The sequence below is a fragment of the Curcuma longa genome, chromosome 3 (assembly GCF_044706935.1).
Source record: "Curcuma longa cultivar G26 ecotype Majalengka, Jawa Barat chromosome 3, ITB_CL_G26_1.1, whole genome shotgun sequence".
NCBI lineage: Eukaryota > Viridiplantae > Streptophyta > Magnoliopsida > Zingiberales > Zingiberaceae > Curcuma > Curcuma longa.
In genome coordinates, this window is record NC_133863.1 from 8,840,118 (window position 1) to 8,866,134 (window position 26,017).

At 34.7% G+C, this 26,017-nt stretch overlaps 3 protein-coding genes and 5 pseudogenes across 3 annotated transcripts; 1 reads left to right on the plus strand and 7 right to left on the minus strand.

Moving 5' to 3' along the window:
• Window positions 1-177: 177 nt before the first annotated feature.
• Window positions 178-1,643, minus strand: LOC141822870 (uncharacterized; annotated as a pseudogene).
• Window positions 1,644-2,269: 626 nt separating this feature from the next.
• Window positions 2,270-3,963, minus strand: LOC141825576 (uncharacterized). The gene is made up of 6 exons (XM_074712955.1): window positions 3,863-3,963; window positions 3,640-3,770; window positions 3,313-3,470; window positions 2,927-3,212; window positions 2,662-2,822; window positions 2,270-2,563 (listed from the first exon to the last, which is right to left on the minus strand). The coding sequence occupies exons 1-6, from the start codon at window positions 3,863-3,865 to the stop codon at window positions 2,373-2,375; spliced, it is 930 nt and encodes a 309-aa protein (XP_074569056.1). The 5' UTR covers window positions 3,866-3,963; the 3' UTR covers window positions 2,270-2,372.
• Window positions 3,964-7,155: 3,192 nt separating this feature from the next.
• LOC141822862 (uncharacterized) lies at window positions 7,156-8,627 on the minus strand (annotated as a pseudogene).
• Window positions 8,628-13,222: 4,595 nt separating this feature from the next.
• On the minus strand, window positions 13,223-14,669 carry LOC141823625 (uncharacterized). Its single transcript, XM_074710913.1, has 5 exons — window positions 14,485-14,669; window positions 14,118-14,275; window positions 13,732-14,017; window positions 13,471-13,631; window positions 13,223-13,377 (listed from the first exon to the last, which is right to left on the minus strand). Exons 1-5 carry the CDS (start codon window positions 14,667-14,669, stop codon window positions 13,223-13,225), a joined length of 945 nt encoding a protein of 314 aa, XP_074567014.1.
• Window positions 14,670-17,195: 2,526 nt separating this feature from the next.
• Window positions 17,196-18,564, minus strand: LOC141823626 (uncharacterized; the record flags this gene model as incomplete). The annotated part of the gene is given in 5 exon segments (XM_074710915.1): window positions 17,196-17,350; window positions 17,433-17,593; window positions 17,693-17,975; window positions 18,144-18,301; window positions 18,488-18,564. Coding segments are annotated over 5 exon segments (834 nt in total), but the record flags the coding sequence as incomplete, so codon positions are not given.
• Window positions 18,565-20,694: 2,130 nt separating this feature from the next.
• LOC141823627 (uncharacterized) lies at window positions 20,695-21,687 on the minus strand (annotated as a pseudogene).
• Window positions 21,688-22,065: 378 nt separating this feature from the next.
• On the plus strand, window positions 22,066-23,059 carry LOC141825130 (protein CANDIDATE G-PROTEIN COUPLED RECEPTOR 7-like; annotated as a pseudogene).
• A 188-nt stretch (window positions 23,060-23,247) lies between these two features.
• LOC141824934 (protein LEAD-SENSITIVE 1-like) lies at window positions 23,248-25,521 on the minus strand (annotated as a pseudogene).
• Between the last annotated feature and the right edge of the window lie 496 nt (window positions 25,522-26,017).

Here is a 26,017-nt window from a genome sequence, read left to right on the forward strand (position 1 = left end):
TCTAGAAAAGATGTCCCTTAATAAATTGGTAACCTCCCTTTTTTATAGGCATATAAAAGTCAGCCGAAGAGTATCATTGGATTTGATCACCTCGATCGCCGATGAATTGACAGGTGAAAGAAACACAGGATACGGTCAAGCAAAGAACGAATAGACAAATATCTCGTTGGTTCCTGTTCAAGCAACGGTGTTTACTGCACGAACAACAATGGATGCTTCAACGATGCATGCCTCGTTGTGAAGAAATCCTCTCGATGGATCTTTTACATCTCCCAGGTTAAGAATTTTTGGCATCCCCAACTGGTTCTGGAAGATAAGAACAAACCTGTCCATGTAAAAAAAGAAAACATAATCAGATGATTGCTTCAAGTTGTAGCATAGGCAGGGAGCGCAATCAATTTAATGCCCGAACCTTTACGCCTCCAATGCTTGACATTGTGTTGATCCAACAAGCAAAAGCTAAAATCGACATTGACACTAGTCCGGGAAGCAAGATTAGCAGCATTGTCCATGATCAAGAGAACAGCAAGGAAGTCTTTGTCTGTAGCTACGTTTGAATAGAGCCAGATACACCTAGATATGTCGAAAATCAAACGGAACGAATAACTATTATGTCTTAACTCTTTACGCTCAAAGTTTACTTAAACCATGATCCAGTTAAGAACATGTAATGGAATACCAATTGTGGCTTCCTGCAGCAAAGGTTTCAGAAATTAGTTTGCCCTTCGATTTGGAAACATCCTTAATTACCCAAGTATATATTCGAGGAGTTAGGTCTTTCTTTAGGTACAAGGATTCATGGATTAATCCATCTTTGTCTAATTTGCAAGCCTCCAAGACATCAGCTCCAAAGATGCAACAATCGTAGACAAGTAGTCCAGACTTTGAACTGTTGATCTTGTTTAATGCAGTCTTACAACAAAATCCATCATGGGAATTGCTATGGAAATAGTCTTCGCCTACATAAACAACAAACAATGAAGATATATAACATGATAAATAACTCCAGCAACTCTAGATATAAATAAATTCACCAATTCTGTAAACAGTCAACATTAAAATATCTATATATCCTTCCTGAAATATAACAATATATGTTGCAAAATAGCAAGTAACTCTGTATTAGATGTACCGTTACGTCCTTTTGTATGTGCTCCGCATGTAGTTGATCATATATGAAGAGCTTGTAGATTGCTTTGATCACTGAATTTTTTGAAGCAGCATCATCTGACATACATATCTCTTACCATCTTCTTCAAAAACTAACTCCAGTCGCAACTTCCTGCAGTTAATAGTTCTTCTCTTAGCTAGTAAAGTATTTTCTTATGCCAAGTCGTTAGAAGATCTTAAATGTTATCGAACAAATGGAGAGTATTGAATAAAAGCCTGGATTAGTGTTTGTCTGGTAGAACTCAAGTCGAAAATTTATGTACTACAACAAAAGCTTGAGTTTCACTTGTTGAAGAACATTTTAATTACCAAGTAAAACCACAGGCTGTAAACTTCCCTGAGTAACATGACGAAGAACCTTGATTTGCAATGGTTGAGAAACCATCGATCATCCACCTAAATGGCTTTGTTCTCTCGCCTGCCTTCTTCTGTCCACCTTCATTTGGGTTGATAACATATTTGGGCGAAACCATAACTTTCAGTTCTCGTAATTCTTTATCTGTGTTTTTTGAATTGGATACCAAAAGCCTTTCTTCTTATATATATTCAGTTAAATTCTATCGTTCTTTAATTATACCATTAACTTCCTGTTGGAACTCTAAAAACCAAAGCATGCTTTGGTCAAAGTGTTCCTAATTAACTCCAAGATTATGTTTTCGGAAGAAACAAAAGATCTTGATTCAATTAAGTTAAATTTGACTGAATTAAGTCATTACGTGTTTAATTAAATTATCTTGGGAATTGATAGATTAAATTGCCTAGAAAAATTGCTTTGATTTCTATGCCATTAATTAACGAGCTTGGGGCAGTTTGATCTTTCAAATTCCCATGTGCCTGTGACAGGTTGAGTCAGGTTAGGCCCAGCAGGCTAGAAATGTTGTCAACTAAGTCCACACAAAGCCAATCTAGATTCACCCATTTTGACTTAAATACTTACAATTCTATATAATATGTTATAATTTTATATATTCATATAATACATTTTTTTACGTTTTAAATTTATATACTATCACAATTCCACATATAATTTCTACATTCAAAACACTATAAAATCATCAATTTTAAATACGTGTAACAATGACACATAATCGTCAGCCTGTATATGATTACATTCAATAAATTAATATATTGGGAATTTTAATTAATTTTGACAAAATTGTGATGTAGGATCTACATTCAATATCGAAGGAACAAACAAAATCTTAGGACAAGTCGCAATGAGTTCTTTTGGTTCTTGTTAAAGCAGTGGTGTTTACTCCAAGAACCACGACAGTTGCTTCAACGATGCATATATCGTTGCGAAGAAATCCTCTAGATGGATCTTGTACTTCTTTCCAGCTTAAGAACTTGGGGTATCCCCAAGTGAAGCTCCCTGATGAGAACAAAGTTTTTGCTACAAAATAAATAAGAAAATTAAACACAATCAGATAATTGCCTGATCGAGGTGTAGCGTAGCGTAGGCAGGAAGCGCAGTCAAATTAATGTCAAAACCTGTAAGCTTCCGGTGCTTGGCATTATCTAGATCCAACAAGCAAAGGCTATACTCCACATACACACTTGTTTTGGAAGCAAGACTACCAGCATCGTCCATGACCAAGAAAACACCAAGGAAGTCTTTGTATATGGCTAAGTTTGGATAGAGCGAGATACGCCTAGATATGTCAAAAATCAAATCAAACGAAAAGAATAATTATATCTTAAATCTTATATGCTCAAAGCTATATATGATTCAATTAAAGAACAAGTAATGGAATACCAGTTGTAGCCGCCTGCAGCAAAAGCTTCAGATTTCAGTACCACGTTCGATTTGGAAACATCCTTGAATACCCAAGTATATATTCGAGGAGTTAAGTCTTTGTTTAAGGACAAGGATTCATGGATTCCTTCTTTGTCTGATTTGGATATTGCAAAAGCATGCAAGACTTGAGCTCCAAAGACACAACGATCATTGACAAGTAGACCAGATTTTGAACTGTCGAACTTGTTCAATGCAACCTTAAAACAACATCCATCAAGGGATTTGCTATGGAAATAGTCTTCTCCTACATAAAACAATGAAGATATATAACATGATAAATAATTCCACCAACAAGTCCAGGTAATTATGATCAAATTATTCTGGAACTTAAAATGTGTTGTCACCTTCCTTCTGTATGTTCTCCCCATGAAGTCGATCATATATGAAGAGTTTATAGATTGCTTTGATCTCTGAGTCTTTTGAAGCTGCATCATCATTTGAGAGGCAAAGACGAACATATTTCTCACCATCTTTTTCTAAAACTAATCCCAGTCGCAACTTCCTGCAGTTAATAGTTCTTCTCTTAGCTATTTATCTTTCATAAAGCTTTTTCTTATGCCAAATCTTTCAAAGATCTTAAATCTGATTTGTTGAAGAACATGTGATTTGTTTTAGAAGAACATCATGTCAATACGCGCACACGCACACAAAATAAATAAAATCAGAATTACCAGTTAAAACCACATGCTGTGAAACTCCTCGAGTAATACGTATCAGCACCTCGATTTACAATGGTTGAGAAACCATCAATCGTCCACCAAAATGGATATGATCTCCTGCTTGCCTTCTTCTCTCCACCTTCCTGTGAATCGATAACTTTTTTATGAAATGGATGCCAAAAGCAAAATCCTAACATTCTTAATTATACCGTGATCAATTTTAGGTATAGTATACCATGAAATTGCTCCAAAATGATTGTGAAAAGCTCCAAGAAGGTTTTGTAAAGGAGAACGGGGCAGTAGAACAATACCAGGAGAAGAGTCGGCGGGGAGGAAGAGGAGTCGGCGGATGTGAAACAGGAAAACAACCTAGGGGTTATATAAGCGGATAAACCCTAAATTTTATATTTTTTTATCCCTTTTAAATGTTTAATAAATTAAATCACTTAATGATAAACCTTTTAAATTTTTAATAAAAGTCTCTAGCAAAGAGATGGGAAATGAATCTCTCCTTTTGTGGAAGCCAATAGGGCTGAGTATTCGAATTAATTAAAAATTGATTAAACTGAATTTTTTTGAACCAACTAAATCAACCTAATTTTTCAATAAAAATTGAATAAATCAAACCGATATTTTATCGGTTAATTTAATTTTCGACCGAATTAACCGAACAAACTGAATTTTTTAAATACAACAAAGGATTTCTAAATTTATAAAGGGCAATCCAGTGCACAAAGCTCCCGCCATGCGAGGTTCGGGGAAAGGATCCATTGTACACAGCCTTACTTTGCCTTTGGTAAGAGACTGTTTCAGGATTTAAACCCGTGACCTCTAGGTCACATGACAGCAACCTTAACGTTGTGCCAAGCCTCCCCTTCTTCTAAATTTATTTATTTAAAAATTATTTTTCAATTTGATTAATTCGGTTTAACCGAATACAAAATTTTAAAATCAAAATCGAACCAAATTAACCAAATTAATCAATTTTTTTTTTAAAAATAACCGAAATTCTGAAATAACCGAACTGAATTTTTTAATTCAGTCGGTTCAATCGATTTATTCGATTTAACTAAATTTTTGCTTACCCTTAGAAGCCAACACCCTCAATGTCCTTTTCCTACGTGTATTTGCATGGTTAGCATTGCTCTAATAGATTATTTTCTTGCAGTTATATAAGTGAATCTTTTAGATTCATTCAGTATATATAATCCTTCACAATGAAAGATAAATCATCATGACTGTAATAAAAATCTGTTGGCGGGGACAATTTTATTTTATTTTTCATTTATTATTCCAACAAACTTTTCTTTGTTTCATTAGCTCTCGCTATAGTGGTATATTATTTGCTAATATTATATTCGACACTAAGATGATGTTGTGAATCTATGATTATAAACCCAACTAAGCAAAGAAGCATAATTGGAAAATTGCCCTTAGAGGCTTCCTCACATGGTTAGCACAGGTCAGTTGATTACAATGAGGTCTTGGATTCGAACCCTCCCCTGCGCTAGTCATGATGAGAAGAAGGCCAAAATGGTCATCCGTGATTTATCCCCTACACTTGTGGGACCAGGACCAGGGGACCGCTAAAGTGGTGGATCCACCTTTTGATTACAATAATTGGAAATATTAAAGATCGATAGCATACATATTTTAAGACACCTTTGGTATTTTGAATCATGTGACGATGATCCATTGCATTTATTAACTTGTGGTTGTTTTTAAGACATACGTTAAACATGGACATGAAAAGAGAAATATCTTATAAAGATAAGTCACAATGAATTCTTATAAAGATATCTTCCTTAGAGTTTTCAATGATTTTTTTTTATAATTTCAAATACATAAAAATTTATTATTCTCTTTATAATTAAAAAAACCTCCATATAAATTTCAAATCTCATTAGTATTTAATTATCACTCACACCACCAATATGATATTAATTTCGAAAGAAAAATAACTTTGAATTTTCACTATTACTCTTAAATTAAAATTTTCAAATCTCATGTCTACGATGATTCAAATTTTTATACAACTTTTTAATTTCGCTAATCATTCTAAAAATCTTGCATGGAGATAGCCTGATAGAGTAGTTTGCATTTACACGGTAATTATGTGAGCCTTAAATGTAGAGTACATTTCGCAATGCTTTAATGATCAGAAGTTTTCACCAATTAGATATACCATTTTATTTGACATTAATTCTTGCATTCATATAATTGAATCTCTTAGATTCAATCTATATAATCCTTCCTAATGGATTCATCTGAAGAGGTTAAGATTAGGAGATCAAGACTTTAAGTTAGTTAATTATGAGAGCTTTAAGTTATTGTGTGTTATAATCTTATTTTATAATTTAAGCATGTAAATTGTAATAATGTGGCGATTCTTTAGGTAGTAGATACACTATTTAGGATTTAATTGGTGAAGAATTTTTAATTTGTAGACCCACTCAAGCCTCAAATTTTTACAATCTTAAAAATGCTTATAAATCATCTGATGAGGAATTACCTAGTAATGCATGATCTACTAGACGACTAAGTAGTTGACTGTCCAAAAGAGTCAACAAGTCCTATGATCATGTATTTTAACTTGATGATTACACGATACTTTATAAGGGTATATTATCACAGAGCCAAATAAAGAATCATGAAGCTCTAAAATATCGTACGTGGGTTCAAAAGATTAAAGTGACATCCTAAGGGCGCGTTTGGTTGGAGGTAATCGCCGATTACCTGGTTATCCATCCGACGGTAATCGGCGATTACCTTGTTTGGTTTAGATAATCAATGATTCCCAGGTAATATTTTATGCCTGACACATCAGCATACGTCAGCAAAAAAGTAATGCAACTCGGAATCAGATAACCAAGAGAAACGTAGGTTTTTCTTGATTACGGGGTTAAGGCCTTCCTTAATCGATCAGACGATCGATTAAGACTTTTTATAATCGACCACGTGATCGATTAAATGTCGTAAACTGTTTCTCAAAAACCCTATAATCGATCAAGTGATCGATTATAGCCTTCCTTAATCGATCACTTGATCGATTAAGACTCTTTTTCTCAAAACCTTGTAATCGATCAAGTGATCGATTACACATGTTCATAATCGATCACTTGATCGATTATTATGGGTTAAACCAACCAAACAAGGTTATGTTTCATTCCCTATGACCAAGGTTATATGATTACTTGGTAATCACATAACCAAGGTAATCACAGATGATCCCCAACCAAACGCACCCTAAGTGTCATTGGGAGATAATGTGGTGCGTGTATTATATTATTTACAAACACAACATTTCACATCAAAATATCGTAAGCCTACGACGATTAAATCTAACTAATTAGAGCAGAAGGCCAAAGTCATAATTAATATTATGGAAACTTTAGTATTTTAAATCACGAGATGTTTCGGTGCAATTAAGAACTTTTTGGTGTAGTTTGAGGCAGTACCCTTGATACATGGACATGCAAAGAACGAACAGACAAACTTAGGATAAGTCGAAATTCTTTTGGCTCTTCTTCAAGCAACGGTGTCCAATCCAAGAATCACAACAAATGCTTCAATGATGCATGTCTCGTTGCTAAGAAATCCTCTAGATGGATCTTGTACATCTTTCCAGCTTAATAATTTTGCCCATCCCCAACCTCTACTCCTAGATGAGAACAAATTTTTCGCTACAAAAAAAAAAGAAAAGACAAACAGATGATTTATTTATCAAGTTGTAGTCTATCAAGGGAGAACAATCAAATTGTCAAAACCTGTATTCTTCCAGTGCTTTTCATTGTGTTGATCCAACAAGCGAAAGCCAAACTTCACATAGACTCTAGTCTTTGAAGCAAGATTAGCCGCATTGTCCAGGTTCAAGAAAACACCAAGGAAGTCTTTGTTTGGGGCTATGGATGGATTGAGCGAGATACTCCTAGACATATCGAAATCAACCAAAACGAATAATCACATCTTAAATCTTATATGCTAAAAGCTTACTTAAACAATGATCCAATTAAGAACGAGTAATGGAATACCAGTTGTAGCCGCCTGCAGAAAAAGTTTCAGAGTTTAGTACCATGCTCGATTTGGAAACATCCTTGACTACCCAAGTATATAAACGAGGAGTCATGTCTTTCTTTAGGGATAAGGATTCAGTAATTCCCTCTTTGTCTAATTTGCATTCGAAAGCCTCCAAAACGTCAGCCCCAAAAATGCAACAATCGTTGACGAGTAGACCAGATTTTAAACTGTTGAACTTGTTCAATGCAACTTTACAACAAAATCCATAAGGGATTTGCTATGGAAATACTCTTCGCCTACATAAAAAAATGAAAATAAAATGATAAATAACTCCGCAAACTAGTCCAGGTAAAAGCATCATATCTCCTGTATTATGATCAGTTATTCTATTACTTAAAATGTATTGTCACCTTCCGTTTGAATGTGCTCGGCACGTAGTTGATCATATATGAAGAGCTTGTAGATTTCTTTGATCACTGAGCCTTAATTTTGAAACTACATCATTATGTGAGAGGTAGACACCGACGTATTTCTCACCATCTTCTTCAAAAGCTGATTCCAGTCGCAATTTCCTGCAAATAATACTTCTTCTCTTAGATATCTTTCATAAAGCATTCCCTTATGCCAAGTCTTTCAAAGATATTAAATCTCATCGAATGAACTGAGAAATTTCAATTGTATTGAATAATAGACTGAAGAAGTGTTTATGTTAAAATACTACTCAAAACTTATTTACTACAAAAGGCTGAGTTTTATTTGTTGAAAATCATGTTATTTGTTTTTGAACAACATATGAACACACACAAAAAAAAACAGAATTACCAGGTAAAACCACAGGTCGTGAAACTCCCCGAGTAATGCGTCTCACATTGATTTGCAAATGTTGAGAATCCATCGATCGTCCACCTAAATGGATCTGTTCTCTCGCCTGCCTTCTTCTTTCCACCTTCCTTTGGGTTGATAACATACATGGGTGAAACCATTACTTCCCAGTTCGTGTAATTCTTTCAGTCTTTTTTTTTTTAATTGGATACCAAAAGCCTTTCTTATATATATTCAGCTAAATTCTATCATTCTTTAATTATACCATGAATTTGCTTGTTCCATCATCAAGGTTAGGTATATTTACTCCATCAGAAAAACTCATTCTTATGACTAAGGTTAACTAACTCCTTGTCCATGTCTCAAAGCAACAATAATCTTCATTCACCTCCCCAATTACGGCTTGTTTGGGAGGAAGTGAGGGAAGGGGAAGGAAAGATAAATAAGGGGAAGGGAATTTGTAATCTTGTTTGTAAAGAAGTGAGGGAAGGGGAGAGAAGGGAAAGGAAGGGTAAGTTTTTCCCTTGCATGTCCATAAATAGATATAATTCCTTATACTCCGATTTGAGATGTAAGGAAGGGGAAGGAAATGTTCAAACATATTTATTCTAATTTTACCCTTATATTAAAATATTAATTATTAAAATAACTTATCTATTAGATTTTTTCACTGTTGCTCGCTCCTCGTCACATAACCCAATCGTCACAGGATACTCGCACTCCTCGATGTCGACCTTCGTCGTAAATTTTTACATCAGTAAATTTTTATAAAAATATATATATAATTATTTATTTATCTTTTATCGTATCAAAGTGTATTTCATATATTTTTTATATATCTACTTATTATTTTTTAAATTATTTATTTATTTAAATTATAAATATTAATTTTTTGTTAATCTTATGAGCTATATATATTTTTTCACATATAGATTTATTTTAAAAAATAAATATATTTTTGTAATTTTATATATTTAGTTTATAATTTCGATTAACGAACTCTGAACGAATAGTTATAAGGCATTAGATAAAATAAAATACTTAACGAACAATTATTTATAAATTATTGTAAATTATAAAGATATTTTTATAATTTTATATATTTAACCTTCATTTCTTTCCTTTTCCTCCCAAACAAGGTAGCACATATTACGTTAATGAACTTTCCCTTCCTCCCAAACAAGAAAAATATAAATACTTCTCTTTCCCTTTCTTCTCCTTCCTTCCCCTTCTGTTAATAAACCTTCCCTCACCCCATCCAAACAGAGTGTTAATGATACCTTACCTCCATAATCCATTACTAGGAAAGTGTCTATTCTGTCAATCACAAACACTTGATATGCAGAAAGGTGCTTACGATCACTGTTGATACCTCAAAATGATTGTGAAAAGCTCCATGAAGGCTTTGTGCAGGGGTCTACAAGTCTCTAGAAAAGTTGTCCCTTGATCGGAAACCTCCCTTTTTATGGGAGTCAACACACGATCTTATGTCCTTTTCCCATTTGCTTTTGCTCGGTTAGCCTCGCTCTAATAGATTAGTTTGAATTGACAAAGTAATTATATGAGTCTTACACGTAGAGCTCATTTGGCAATGCTTACGTGACTATAATTTTTCACCCATTAGATATACAATTTTATTTGACATTCTTGCATTCAATATAAGTAAATCTCTTCGAGTCAATATATATCATAATATATTCAAGAGCTAGGAGGATACCAAGACTTAAAGTTCGCGAGCTTTATGCGATGTTTCGATGCATTAGAAATTCTCCCTTGCTCCAATAGAAGTTGCTAAAGTTGCCAAGCTCTTAAAGCGATTATGAAAAGCTCCATGAAGGCTTGATAAAACTCTAGAAAAGATGTCCCTTAATAAATTGGCAACCTCCCTTTTTATAGGCATATAAAAGTCAGCCGAAGAGTATCATTGGATTTGATCACCTCGATCGCCGATGAATTGACAGGTTAAAGAAACACAGGATACGGTCAAGCAAAGAACGAATAGACAAATATCTCGTTGGTTCCTGTTCAAGCAAAGGTGTTTACTGCACGAACAACAATGTATGCTTCAACGATGCATGTCTCGTTAAGAAGAAATCCTCTCGATGGATCTTTTACATCTTCCCAGCTTAAGAATTTTTGAAATCCCCAACTGGTAGTGCAAGATGAGAACAAACCTGTCCCTATAAAAAAGGAAAACATAATCAGATGATTGCTTCAAGTTGTAGCATAGGCAGGGAGCGCAATCAAATTAATGTCGGAACCTTTACGCGTCCAATGCTTGCCATTGTGTTGATCCAACAAGCAAAAGCTATAATCCACATTGACACTAGTCCGGGAAGCAAGATTAGCACCATTGTCCATGATCAAGAGAACAGCAAGGAAGTCTTTGTCTGTAGCTACGTTTGGATAGAGCCAGATACACATAGATATGTCGAAAATCAAACAGAATGAATAACTATTATGTCTTGACTCTTTACGCTCAAAGTTTACATACTTAAACCATGATCCAGTTAAGAACATGTAATGGAATACCAGTTGTAGCTTCATGCAGCAAAGGTTTCAGAAATTAGTTTATCCTTCGATTTGGAAACATCCTTAATTACCCAAGTATATATTCGAGGAGTTAGATCTTTCTTTAGGTACAAGGATTCATGGATTAATCCTTCTTTGTCTAATTTGCAAGCAAAAGCCTCCAAGACATCAGCTCCAAAGATGCAACAATCGTTGACAAGTAGTCCCGACTTTGAACTGTTGATCTTGTTTAATGCAGTCTTTAGAAGATCTTAAATGTTATCGAACAAATGGAGAGTATTGAATAAAAGCCTGGATTAGTGTTTGTCTGGTAGAACTCAAGTCGAAAACTTATGTACTACAACAAAAGCTTGAGTTTCACTTGTTGAAGAACATTTTAATTACCAAGTAAAACCACAGGCTGTAAAACTTCCCGAGTAACATGACGAAGAACCTTGATTTGCAATGGTTGAGAAACCATCGATCATCCACCTAAATGGCTTTGTTCTCTCGCCTGCCTTCTTCTCTCCACCTTCATTTGGGTTGATAACATATTTGGGCGAAACCATAACTTTCAGTTCTTGTAATTCTTTATCTGTGTTTTTTGAATTGGATACCAAAAGCCTTTCTTCTTATATATATTCAGTTAAATTCTATCATTTTTTAATTATACCATTAACTTCCTGTTGGAACTCCAAAAACCAAAGCATGCTTTGGTCAAAGTGTTCCTAATTAACTCCAAGATTATGTTTTCGGAAGAAACAAAAGATCTTGATTCAATTAAGTTAAATTTGACTGAATTAAGTCATTAGTGTTTAATTAAATTATCTTGGGAATTGATAGATTAAATTGCCTAGAAAAATTGCTTTGTCTTCTATGCCATAATTAATGAGCTTGGGCCAGTTTGATCTTTCAAATTCCCATGTGCCTGTGACAGGTTGAGTCAGGTTAGGCCCAACAGGCTAGAAAGAGGCCTGCTTTTCCCACCCCCATCACCGCACACCCCCCCTCCCACTTCTTCTCTCTCCTCTCTTCTAATGACCTTTTTATCCCTTGTTTTTTATTTATTTATTTTTTAATTTTTTAAATTTTTATTTAATTTTATTTTTTAATTAATTTTATTTAAAAATAGCCCTCATATATTTTTATTTTTATTTAGTTTTATTTTTTAATTAATTTAATTTATTATTTTTTTCATCAATATGATATTTTTTTCAATTTTATTTAATTTTTATTTAGTTTTATTTTTTAATCAATTTTATTTATTATTTTTTATCAATACTTTATTTTTAGAATTTTATATAAATTTTATTTAGTTTTATTTTTAATCAATTTTGTTTATTATATTTTTTTAATTTTATATAAAGTTTATTTTTAATTAATTTTATTTATTATTTTTTCATAATACTTGTATTTTTTTCAATTTATTATTTTTAAAATTTTGTTTTTTAATTGATTTTATTTTTTTTATTAATCAGTTTTTTTTTCAATTTTTTTTATCAGTTTTATTTTTTTGAATAATTTTTTTATATGTTTATAATCTTTTATTTATTTTTAGTTATAAATTTTAGGAGTTATTATTTATAAAAAAATTTAAAAAGTATAAAATTAATTTAAATTTAAAAAACTAAATAATAAACAAATTTAATTTAAAAAATAAAACTAAATAAAAATTAATTAAAATTAATATATATATATAAGTAAAATAAAATAAAAAACAAAGAAAAAAGGGTATAAAAGTCATTTGAATAGGAGAGAGAGAGGAGGGAAGGGGGGGGTGCGGTGGTAAGGGGGTGGGAAAAGCAATTTGCGGCTAGAAATGTTATCAACTAAGTCCACACAAAGCCAATCTAGATTCACTCATTTTGACTTAAATACTTACAATTCTATATAATTATATGCTATAATTTTATATATTCATATACTACATTTTTTTTTTAGGTTTTAAATTTATATACTATCACAATTCCACATATAATTTCTAGATTCAAAACACTTCATAAAATCATCAATTTTAAATACGTGTAACAATGATACATATATAATCGTCAGCCTGTATATGATCTACATTCAATAAATTAATATATCGGGAATTTTAATTAATTTTGACAAAAAATTGTGATGTAGGATCTACATTCAATATCAAATTATGGTTGTTATTCAGACATGCTCGATAAAATGGACTTGCAAAGAAGGAACAAACAAAATCTTAGGACAAGTCGCAATGAGTTCTTTTGGTTCTTGTTCAAGCAATGGTGTTTACTCCAAGAACCACGACAGTTGCTTCAACGATGCATATATCGTTGCGAAGAAATCCTCTAGATGGATCTTGTACTTCTTTCCAGCTTAAGAAGTCATTCCATCCCAAACTGGAGCTCCCTGATGAGAACAAAACTTTCCCTACAAAATAAATAAGAAAATTAAACACAATCAAATAATTGCTTGATCGAGGTGTAGCGTAAGCAGGTAGCGCAATCAAATTAATGTCAAAACCTGTAAGCTTCCGGTGCTTGGCATTATCTAGATCCAACAAGCAAAGGCTCAACTCCACATACACACTTGTCTTGGAAGCAAGACTACCAGCATCGTCCATGACCAAGAAAACACCAAGGAAGTCTTTGTATGTACTTACGTTTGGATAGAGCGAGATACGCCTAGATATGTCAAAAATCAAATCAAACGAAAAGAATAAATATATCTTAAATCTTATATGCTCAAAGCTATGATTCAATTAAAGAACAAGTAACGGAATACCAGTTGTAGCCGCCTGCAGCAAAAGCTTCAGATTGCAGTATCACGTTCGATTTGGAAACATCCTTGAATACCCAAGTATATATTCGAGGAGTTAAGTCTTTGTTTAAGGACAAGGATTCATTCATTCCTTCTTTGTCTGATTTGGATATTGCAAAAGCCTGCAAGACTTGAGCTCCAAAGACACAACGATCATTGACAAGTAGACCAGATTTTGAACTGTCGAACTTGTTCAATGCAACCTTAAAACAACATCCATCAAGAGATTTGCTATGGAAATAGTCTTTGCCTACATAAAAAAATGAAGTTATATAACATAATAAATAATTCCACCAACAAATCTAGGTAATTATGATCAAATTATTCTGGAACTTAAAATGTTTTGTCACCTTCCTTTTGTATGTGCTCCCCATGAAGTTGATCACATATGAAGAGTCTGTAGATTGCTTTGATCTCTGAGCCTTTTGAAGCTGCATCATCATTTGAGAGGTAAAGACCAACATATTTCTCACCATCTTCTTCTAAAACTAATCCCAGTCGCAACTTCCTGCAGTTAATAGTACGTTCTTCTCTTAGCTATATATCTTTCACAAAGCATTTTCTTATGCCAAATTTTTCAAACATCTTAAATCTGATCGAATGAACAAGAAATTCCAATTGTATTGAATACAAGACTTTTTCTCTTGTTGAAGAACATGTGATTTGTTTTAGAAGAACATGTCAACACGCACACAAAATAAATAAAATCAGAATTACCAGTTAAAATCACAGGCTGTGAAACTCCTCGAGTAATACGTATCAGCACCTCGATTTACAATGGTTGAGAAACCATCAATCGCCCACCAAAATGCATATGTTCTCCCGCCTGCCTTCTTCTCTCCACCTTCCTTTGAATCGATAACTTTTTTATGAAATGGATGCCAAAAGCAAAATCCTAACATTCTTAATTATACCGTGATCAATTTTAGATATAGTATACCATGAAATTGCTAAAGTTGCCAAGCACTCAAAATGATTGTGAAAAGCTACAAGAAGGTTTTGCAAAGGAGAACGGGGGCACCAGTAGAACAATCACAGGAGAAGAGTCGACGGATGATGTGAAACAGGAAAAACAACCTAGAGGTTATATAAGGGGATCGGATAAATTTCTCCTAAAGTTATCCGCTTATCAACTATATATTTTTTTTATCCCTTTTAAATGTTTAATAAATTAAATCACTTAATGATATACCTTTTAAATTTTTAATAAAAGTCTCTAGCAAAGATATGCATCAATGATAGGAAATGAATCTCCCCTTTTATGGAAGCCAATAGGGCTGAGTAGTGGGGTCGATCATGTGGGGCTGCTAAGGTGATGGATTCTATTTTTTTTGCAGAACAATAGGGCTAAGTATTCGAATTAATTAAAAACTGATTAAACTGAATTTTTTCGAATCAACTAAATCAACCGAATTTTTCAATAAAAATCGAACAAACCGAACCGATATTTTATCAGTTAATTCGATTTTCGACCGAATTTACCGAATAAACTAATTTTTTTAAATATTACAAAAATTTTACTAATTAATTAGGGATTTCTAAATTTATTTATTTAAAAATTTATAAATTATTTTTCAAATTTGATTTATTCGATTTAACCGAATAAAAATTTTTAAAATCAAAACCGAACCGAATTAATCAAATTAATCAATTTAAAAAAAACTAAAATTCTAAAATAATCGAACCAAATTTTTTAATTCAGTCGGTTCGATCGATTTATTCGATTTAATCAAATTTTTACTCATCCCTAGAAGCCAACACCCTCAATGTCCTTTTCCCACGTGTATTTGCACGGTTAGCATTGCTCTAATAGATTATTTTCTTGCAGTTATATAAGTGAATCTTTTAGATTCATTCAGTATATATAATCCTTCGGAAGATAAATCCCCATGACTGTAATATAAATATGTTGGCGGCGGCAATTTTATTTTATTTTTCATTTATTATTCCAACAAACCTTTCTTTGTTTCGTTAGCTCTCGGTATAGTGGTATATTATTTGGTAATATTATATTTGACACTAAGATTATATTGTGAATCTATGATGATAAACCCAACTAAGCAAAGAAGCATAATTGGAAATATTAAGGATCGATAGCATACATATTTTAAGGCACCTTTGGTATTTTGAATCATGTGATGATCCATTGCATTTATTAACTTGTGATTGTTTTTAAGACATACGTTAAACATGGACATGAAAAGAGAAATATCTTATAAAGATAAGTCGCAATGAATTCTTATAAAGATATCTTCCTTAGAGTTTTCAATGATTTTTTTTTATAATTTCAAATACATAAAAATTTATTATTCTTTTTATAATTAAAAAACCTCCATATAAATTTCAAATCTCATTAGTATTTAATTATCACTCACATCGCCAATATGATATTAATTTAGAAAGAAAAATAACTTTAAATTTTCACTATTACTCTTAAATTAAAATTTTCAAATTTCATGTCCACGATGATTCAAATTTTTATATAACTTTTTAATTTCACAAATCATTCTAAAAATCTTGCATGGAGATACCCTGATAGAGTAGTTTGCATTTACACGGTAATTATGTGAACCTTTTCTTTTTTTTAAATGTAGAGTACATTTCGCAATGCTTTAGTGATCAGAAGTTTTCACCAACTAGATATACCATTTTATTTGACATTAATTCTTGCATTCATATAATTGAATCTCTTAGATTCAAACTATATAATCCTTCGTAATGGATTCAACTGAAGAGGTTAAGATTAGGAGATCAAGACTTTTAAGTTAGTTAATTATGAGAGCTTTAAGTGATTGTGTGTTATAATCTTATTTTATAATTTAAGCATGTAAATTGTAATAATGTGGCGATTGTTTAGGTAGTAGATACGCTATTTATGATTTAATTGGTGAAGAATTTTTAATTTGTAGACCCACTCAAGCCTCAAATTTTTACAGTCTTAAAAATTTTTATAAATCATCTGAAGAGGAATTACCATGTTACTGGTCTACTAGACAAGAAATTGGCTAAGTAGTTGACTGTCCAAAAGAGTCAACAAGTCCTAGTTACTTTGTAAGGGTAGGGTCACAGAACAGTGCCAAATAAAGAATCATGAAGCTCTAAAACTATCGTTCGTGGGTTCAAAAGATTACCGTGACATCCTAAGTGTATTTTCTGCAAGATAATGTGGTGTGTGTACTATATTATTTACAAACACAGCATTTAACATCAAGATATCGTAAGCCTACGACGATTAAATCTAACTAATCAGAGCAGGACAAAGTCATAATTAATATTATGGAAACTTTTGTATTTTAAATCACGAGATGTTTCGATGCAATTAAGAACTTTTTGGTGTTGTTTGAGGCATGCAGTACCCTTGATACATGGACTTGCAAAGAACGAACAGACAAAATCTTAGGATAAGTCGAAATTCTTTTGCGTCTTCTTCAAGCAATGGTGTCCACTCCAAGAACCACGACGGTTGCTTCAACGATGCATGTATCATTGAGAAGAAATCCTCTCGATGGATCTTGTACATCGTTTCAGCTTAAGAACTTGGACCACCCCCTATTGGGACTCTTTGACGAGAACAAATGTTTCGCTACAAAATAAATAAGAAAACATAATCGGATGATCGTTTCAAGTAGTAACATAGGAAGGGAGCGAAATCAAATTTTCTAAACCTGTAAACTTCCGGTGCCCGGCATTGTTTTGATCCATTAAGCAAAGGGTAAACTCCGCATAGACTCTCGTCTTGGAAGCAAAATTAGCAGCATTGGCCAGGTTCAAGAAAACAGCAAGGAAGTCTTTGAATTTGGCTAAGTTTGGATAGAGCGAGATACTCCTTGACATAGAAAATAAAAAAAAACGAATAATTATATCTTAAATCTTAAATGCTCAATGTTTAATAATATGATCCAAATAAGAACGAGTAATAGAGTACCAGTTGTAGCCGCCAGCATCAAAAGTTTCAGAGTTTAGTTCCATGTTCGATTTGGAAACATTCTTGATTTCCCAAGTATATATTCGAGGAGTCAGGTCTTTGTTCAGGGACAAGGATTCACTGATTCGTTTTTTGTCTAATTTGAATGCAGAAGCCTCCAAGACATCAACTCCAAAGATGCAACAATCATTGACAAGTAGTCCAGATTTTGGACTGTTGAACTTGTCTAATGCAATCTTACAACAAAATCCATCAAGGGATGTGCTATGGAAATACTCTTCGCCTACATAAAAAATCAAGATACCATGATATGTAGGAATAGCTCCACCATCAAGTCCAGGTAAAAAAATATTTATCCTTGCTTTGTAAAATATATGAAGATATGTTGCAAAATAGCAAGCAACTTCCTGTATTACGCTCAGTTATTGTGGAAATTTAAATGTATTGTCACCTTTCTTTTGTATGTCTTCCGCATGTATTTGATCATATATGAAAAGCTTATAGGTTGCTTTGATCACTGAGTTGTTTGAAGCTGAATCATCTAGTGAGAGGTAAAAGCCGACATATTTCTTACCACCTTCTTCTAAACCTGATTGCAGTGACAAATTCCTGCAATTAATACTACTTCTTTTAGCTATCGTTTCAAAAGCATTCCCTTATGCCTGAAGTAATGTTTGTCTGGTAAAAAACTACTTAAAACTTAAGTAATACAAAAGCTTGATTTTCACTTGTTGAAGAACATCATGAGATTTGTTTTTGAACAACATGTCAACGCACACAAAAAAGCAAAATTACCAGGTAAAACCACAGGCTGTGAAATTTCCCGAGTAATACGTCTTAGCACTTCGATTTGCAATGGTTGAGAGACCATAAATGTTTAATAAATTAAATCACTTAATGATATACCTTTTAAATTTTTAATAAAAGTCTCTAGCAAAGATATGCATCAATGATAGGAAATGAATCTCCCTTTTATGGAAGCCAATAGGGCTGAGTAGTGGGGTCGATCATGTGGGGCTGCTAAGGTGATGGATTCTATTTTTTTTGCAGAACAATAGGGCTAAGTATTCGAATTAATTAAAAACCGATTAAACTGAATTTTTTCGAATCAACTAAATCAACTGAATTTTTCAATAAAAATCGAACAAACCGAACCGATATTTTATCAGTTAATTCGATTTTCGACCGAATTTACCGAATAAACTAATTTTTTTAAATATTACAAAAATTTTACTAATTAATTAGGGATTTCTAAATTTATTTATTTAAAAATTTATAAATTATTTTTCAAATTTGATTTAACTGAATAAAAATTTTTAAAATCAAAACCGAACCGAATTAATCAAATTAATCAATTTAAAAAAAAACTGAAATTCTAAAATAATCGAACCAAATTTTTTAATTCAGTCGGTTCGATCGATTTATTCGATTTAATCAAATTTTTACTCATCCCTAGAAGCCAACACCCTCAATGTCCTTTTCCCACGTGTATTTGCACGGTTAGCATTGCTCTAATAGATTATTTTCTTGTAGTTATATAAGTGAATCTTTTAGATTCATTCAGTATATATAATCCTTCGCAATGGAAGATAAATCCCCATGACTGTAATATAAATATGTTGGCGGCGGCAATTTTATTTTATTTTTCATTTATTATTCCAACAAACCTTTCTTTGTTTCGTTAGCTCTCGGTATAGTGGTATATTATTTGGTAATATTATATTTGACACTAAGATTATATTGTGAATCTATGATGATAAACCCAACTAAGCAAAGAAGCATAATTGGAAATATTAAGGATCGATAGCATACATATTTTAAGGCACCTTTGGTATTTTGAATCATGTGATGATCCATTGCATTTATTAACTTGTGGTTGTTTTTAAGACATACGTTAAACATGGACATGAAAAGAGAAATATCTTATAAAGATAAGTCGCAATGAATTCTTATAAAGATATCTTCCTTAGAGTTTTCAATGATTTTTTTTTATAATTTCAAATACATAAAAATTTATTATTCTCTTTATAATTAAAAAACCTCCATATAAATTTCAAATCTCATTAGTATTTAATTATCACTCACATCGCCAATATGATATTAATTTAGAAAGAAAAATAACTTTAAATTTTCACTATTACTCTTAAATTAAAATTTTCAAATCTCATGTCCACGATGATTCAAATTTTTATACAACTTTTTAATTTCACAAATCATTCTAAAAATCTTGCATGGAGATACCCTGATAGAGTAGTTTGCATTTATACGGTAATTATGTGAGCCTTTTCTTTTCTTAAATGTAGAGTACATTTCGCAATGCTTTAGTGATCAGAAGTTTTCACCAACTAGATATACCATTTTATTTGACATTAATTCTTGCATTCATATAATTGAATCTCTTAGATTCAAACTATATAATCCTTCGTAATGGATTCAACTGAAGAGGTTAAGATTAGGAGATAGTTTTTTAAGTTAGTTAATTATGAGAGCTTTAAGTGATTGTGTGTTATATATTTTATAATTTAAGCATGTAAATTGTAATAATGTGGCGATTGTTTAGGTAGTAGATACGCTATTTATGATTTAATTGGTGAAGAATTTTTAATTTGTAGACCCACTCAAGCCTCAAATTTTTACAGTCTTAAAAATTTTTATAAATCGGATGATCGTTTCAAGTAGTAACATAGGAAGGGAGCGAAATCAAATTTTCTAAACCTGTAAACTTCCGGTGCCCGGCATTGTTTTGATCCATTAAGCAAAGGGTAAACTCCGCATAGACTCTCGTCTTGGAAGCAAAATTAGCAGCATTGGCCAGGTTCAAGAAAACAGCAAGGAAGTCTTTGAATTTGGCTAAGTTTGGATAGCGCGAGATACTCCTTGACATAGAAAATAAAAAAAAACGAATAATTATATCTTAAATCTTAAATGCTCAATGTTTAATAATATGATCCAAATAAGAACGAGTAATAGAGTACCAGTTGTAGCCGCCAGCATCAAAAGTTTCAGAGTTTAGTTCCATGTTCGATTTGGAAACATTCTTGATTTCCCAAGTATATATTCGAGGAGTCAGGTCTTTGTTCAGGGACAAGGATTCACTGATTCGTTTTTTGTCTAATTTGAATGCAGAAGCCTCCAAGACATCAACTCCAAAGATGCAACAATCATTGACAAGTAGTCCAGATTTTGGACTGTTGAACTTGTCTAATGCAATCTTACAACAAAATCCATCAAGGGATGTGCTATGGAAATACTCTTCGCCTACATAAACAATCAAGATACCATGATATGTAGGAATAGCTCCACCATCAAGTCCAGGTAAAAAAATATTTATCCTTGCTTTGTAAAATATATGAAGATATGTTGCAAAATAGCAAGCAACTTCCTGTATTACGCTCAGTTATTGTGGAAATTTAAATGTATTGTCACCTTTCTTTTGTATGTGTTCCGCATGTATTTGATCATATATGAAAAGCTTATAGGTTGCTTTGATCACTGAGTTGTTTGAAGCTGAATCATCTAGTGAGAGGTAAAAGCCGACATATTTCTTACCACCTTCTTCTAAACCTGATTGCAGTGACAAATTCCTGCAATTAATACTACTTCTTTTAGCTATCGTTTCAAAAGCAATCCCTTATGCGAAGTCTTTCAAAGATCTTTAATCTTATCGAATGAACAGAGAAATTTCAAGTGTATTGAGTAAAAGCCTGAAGTAATGTTTGTCTGGTAAAAAACTACTTAAAACTTAAGTAATACAAAAGCTTGATTTTCACTTGTTGAAGAACATCATGAGATTTGTTTTTGAACAACATGTCAACGCACACAAAAAAGCAAAATTACCAGGTAAAACCACAGGCTGTGAAATTTCCCGAGTAATACGTCTTAGCACCTCGATTTGCAATGGTTGAGAAACCATCAATCATCCAACTAAATGGATCTGTTCTCTCGTCTGCCTTCTTCCCTCCACCATCCTTGATAAAGTATTTGGGTAAAACCATTACTTCCTGTTCTTGTAATTCTTTCACTGTCTTTTGAATTGGATACCAAACGCCTTTCTTCAAATATATATATTCAACTAAATTCTAACATTCTTTAATTATACCATTAACTTCCTGTTGGAACTCTAAAAACCAAAGCGAGGGCAAGACGGTGGCAGTCCTCCGGCGGTGGAGAGGAGGGAAATTTGTAGTGGTGGGTGGTGAGGAGTTCGAATCCTCTGTGCCAAAGAACCGTCTTTGCCCTTGTGCCACTTAGAAATGACAAACTTATGCATGCGGATTGCACGTGAGAAAGCTTCGTCAAAAACCTTCGCCGCCAAAAACCTTCGTCCAAAATCTTCCCCCCTTCCCAAAATCTCCGCTCCATGCCGCGTCTCCATGTCTGCCCGATCCGCCATCTTCAACCTCCCTGAACCGTCTCGCCGCGCCTACCTCTCTGCCGGCGCCGGCGCGCTCTCACTCATCTACTCCGTCCTTTTCTTCGCCTACGCCTCCTTCGCCGCCGCTTGGGCCGCCATTCTCTTCCGCCGCCAATCCGCCGTCTTCCGCATCCACTACTTCATGCTCGCGGTCGTCGTACTCAAAGCCTTAAATCTCCTCTGCGAGGCTGAGGACAAATTAAATCCTACATCGATCGCACCGGATCCGCCCATGGCTGGGACGTCCTCTTCTACATCTTCAGCTTCCTCAAGGGGATTTCCCTCTTCACCCTCATCGTCCTCATCGGCACCGGCTGGTCTTTCCTCAAACCCTATCTCCAGGACCGCGAGAAGAGGGTTATCATGGCCGTCATCCCCCTCCAGGTCGTGGCCAACATCGCCCAGGTCGCCATCGACGAGTCTGGCCCCTACTCCGTCGACTGGATCACCTGGAAGCAGGTCTTCCTCCTCGTCGACGTCGTCTGCTGCTGCGCCGTCCTTGTCCCCATCGTCTGGTCCATCAAAAACCTCCGGGAGGCCGCCAAGACCGACGGGAAGGCCGCCGTGAACCTCATGAAGCTCACCCTTTTCCGACATTACTACATCGTCGTCATCTGCTACATCTACTTCACCAGGGTGGGAGTCTACGCTCTCGGCAACCTCATTTCCTACCGCTACCTGTGGAGCAGCGTCGTCGCCGGAGAACTCGCCACGCTAGCCTTCTACGTCTTCACCGGGTACAAGTTCAGGCCAGCGGCGCACAACCCCTACTTGGCCATCGACGACGACGACGAGGAGGCTGCAGCGGAGGCGCTCAAGCTCGACGATGATGCCTTCGAATTGTGATGAAGATTCATTCTTCTTCTCAGATTACTTGCAAACTGAAAAAGAAAAAGGTTGGATTTTGTCTCTATTTTCCAGTTGTTCATATTATAGAAATTCCTGGCAGTCATTTAACAGTGGCGATTGATTCTGGATAAATACGCCATCTCCTTTTTGTATTTCATATATATTTCTAAACATTTTCGATAGGGGATGTCAAGAGATAGCTCCATACATTTAAATGATTCTAATATTACTAGCAAATGATAACATCTTTATCTTCTAGTCAAGTAAATCAGATTAAGCAAGGCTCTGCATGTCCTGAAATTTAATCCGCATTCTCTTCAAACTTGCACCAATCCAAACAGGCAGATTTCAAACATACAATTTTACCACACTTTTCACCAAGCAAAGTTTTTCAGTAGAGCATTCAAAAGCAATAGGTCTCTGAAACAAAATAGTTGAATCAACACAAGACTTTTCTAATCCAGTCAATGAGTGTGTTCTAGTTGGGGTTCACAGCAGCAGCCCCTTCCATCTCAGGCGTCTTAGGCACCTCACCGGTGTGCATTTATGCAACCAGAGTTTCCACATTGATCGCCTTGGCATCGCGTCGAATTCCAATATCAGATACATAGCGGCCGACGCAATACATGGTGCTAGACACCACCACCAATCCAACAGGAGTTGTCATCAAGAAACGAAGAGGGGAGGAGGCCACGGCACTCAGTGCAGCTGTCAGGGACGATATTTGCCCGCTCCTTCCTACGCTGAACAATGTTTCCACAAGCAAGCCTGTTTTGTAATATATCGCAAGTCCTCACAGTTGTTTTTGAAGATGTTGTACATGCCAAAACCATTGTTGTCATGTAGATATCTTGCTCGGTAGAGGACAACATCAGGAGAATCTGAGTGTGCAAGTGTGCAGGTTCCTCCTCGCACTTTGGAGAAAAAGAAAGCCGGGGTGACTGCATAACAAAACAGATAGAGATTGCCTCTGGAAAGAAAGCAATCAAGGCAGGACATGATTACTCCGTGGAGTCTGCTCTGATCACCACAACGTTCACACAAATGCCTTCCAGTAGGAGATGGAGAGGAACTGAATGTAATTCGGTCCAAAAAGGTTCCTGTTCCAGTTTCCTGGCCCGCTGCTCTCGTGAAGTGAATGACCATGTCATCTCCGACGAATATCCCTACAAGAGGACAATAAACACAATTATTGATCGTCATGCATTAACTTAGTGCATGTCATCTCCGACAAATTCTCAATGGTCAATATGTTCATGATATACATATAAGGTTTCAAATAGATTTCTAGGGTAATTGCATTGCAAACATACTATCTAAATAAACTACACGAACATGCTTCAACTTTTGTTTCTCTTTCCTTAGTTCACCAGCACTTTGAGAACAAAAATAGTAAAAACATGAGCATATAATTGATTTCCCCGCTATTAAAAATTCATGAGCTAGCTAGCTTCACACAGGTTATGCCAGAATTTACTCCCACTTTGAAAGCCATTGGACAATTCAGAAGTTTACAAGGTATAAGCACATTTAGTTCTATTAAGTCAGACTCAAATATTTTAGACCATTGGATAAAACTCATCAAGTTAAAACTGAGAATATTGGTCCCATACCTGGATAAAAGTAGTTGAGTGTTGTATTTAGCGCAGACAATCATCAGAAAACAATAAAACATAATGATTATAGATGTATTTCATAAGATCTATGTAAGCTAATTCAAATAGATGTGACTCACTTGTTGCTAGTTCAAGCTTACCATATTTTTTAAGGGAAAGAGGCAAAATTGCATAGTCAGCGTATTTAAAAAAAATGCAATAAAATAGCAATTGTCTAATGATTAGGCTTCAAATATATTGAGTTGATGAGATAGTTTTCTCACTGGATCGAGTTATGACAAATGGTAAAAAACTGGATCTACTTCTAAACTTGATGATCTGATCTAATACGAAATAACTTATCTATCATAGCAGAGAGGCCATTTGGCCTCACATGATGATACCCTTTCCCCAAAATTAGACTTGAATTTCGACAAGATAGCAAACCGGAGTGCAAGAAGCTGTGACGCCCCATTATGAAACCACAATTTTAGTAGTGGATCAACTGAGGGATTTTCAAGACCTAGATGAGTTCACTGCCATTAATATAGACCAAAATTCCAGAACCACAAAGTGCAACACTACGGAAAAGCAAAGTCATTCAAATGCCTAAATCTACCTCAAGACGTTACTGGACTACAGTCTAAGTACCATAAAACCTTTAACGATGGATCATCTAACCATCTCCGTTCCAAAGATTAAACTTTGCACATTTCGGCAATGGAAAAATAAATAAATTGGTTCAAGACAAACACCAAGCTGAAACTAACTCCAGAAGCACAATGGTATCTGACTCACTGCCCAAAATTAGGTTTTCCTCAGGATCAAACATGAAAACAAGCCAAATAAAGCGAAAAGGGGGGAAGTAGAAGGGAACCATGATGGGCGTAGAGGTAGGCGGATCGCCATGTGTAGATGTGATCGCCGGGCATCAACTCCTTCCTCTCGATCTTGTTGGACAACACCCCCATCTATTATCTCTCTCTCTCCTCTCCCTCTCCCTCTCCCTCTCCCTCTCGTCCCTCTCCAGCCGGTGCCGATGAGGACGATGAGGGTGAAGAGGGAAATCCCCCTGAGGAAGCTGAAGATGGATCCGGTGCGGTCGATGTAGGCTTTGTCCTCAACCTCGCAGAGGAGATTTAAGGCTTTGGTAGTGGATGCGGAAGACGGCGGATTGGCGGCGGAAGAGAATGGCGGCCCAAGCGGCGGCGAAGGAGGCGTAGGCGAAGAAAAGGACGGAGTAGATGAGTGGGAGCGCGCCGGCGCAGGCAGAGAGGTAGGCGCGGCGAAGGTTTTTGGCGGCGAAGGTTTTTGAAGCTTTCTCACGTCAGTTCCGCGTCCATAAGTTTGTCCCTGGTGGCAGGCACAGGGGCACAGACAATTCATTGGCACAGAGGATCCGAACCGATGCCAACATTTCTCTGAGTCCCTGTGTCACTCAGTAGACGATAAAATTGTGCACGCGGA

Coding starts and splice junctions, on each gene's coding strand:
- LOC141825576 (XM_074712955.1), bottom strand. Junction 3,213..3,312: donor GGAGAACATACAGAAGGAAG/GTGACAACACAT, acceptor TGTTTTATGTAG/GAGAAGACTATTTCCATAGC. Junction 2,564..2,661: donor CAAGCACCGGAAGCTTACAG/GTTTTGACATTA, acceptor TTTATTTTGTAG/CAAAAACTTTGTTCTCATCA.
- LOC141823625 (XM_074710913.1), bottom strand. CDS start 14,669: ATGTTAGGATTTTGCTTTTGGCATCCATTTCATAAAAAAGTTATCGAT. Junction 14,276..14,484: donor ACAGCCTGTGATTTTAACTG/GTAATTCTGATT, acceptor TATTAACTGCAG/GAAGTTGCGACTGGGATTAG. Junction 13,632..13,731: donor GCTGCAGGCGGCTACAACTG/GTATTCCGTTAC, acceptor TGACATATCTAG/GCGTATCTCGCTCTATCCAA.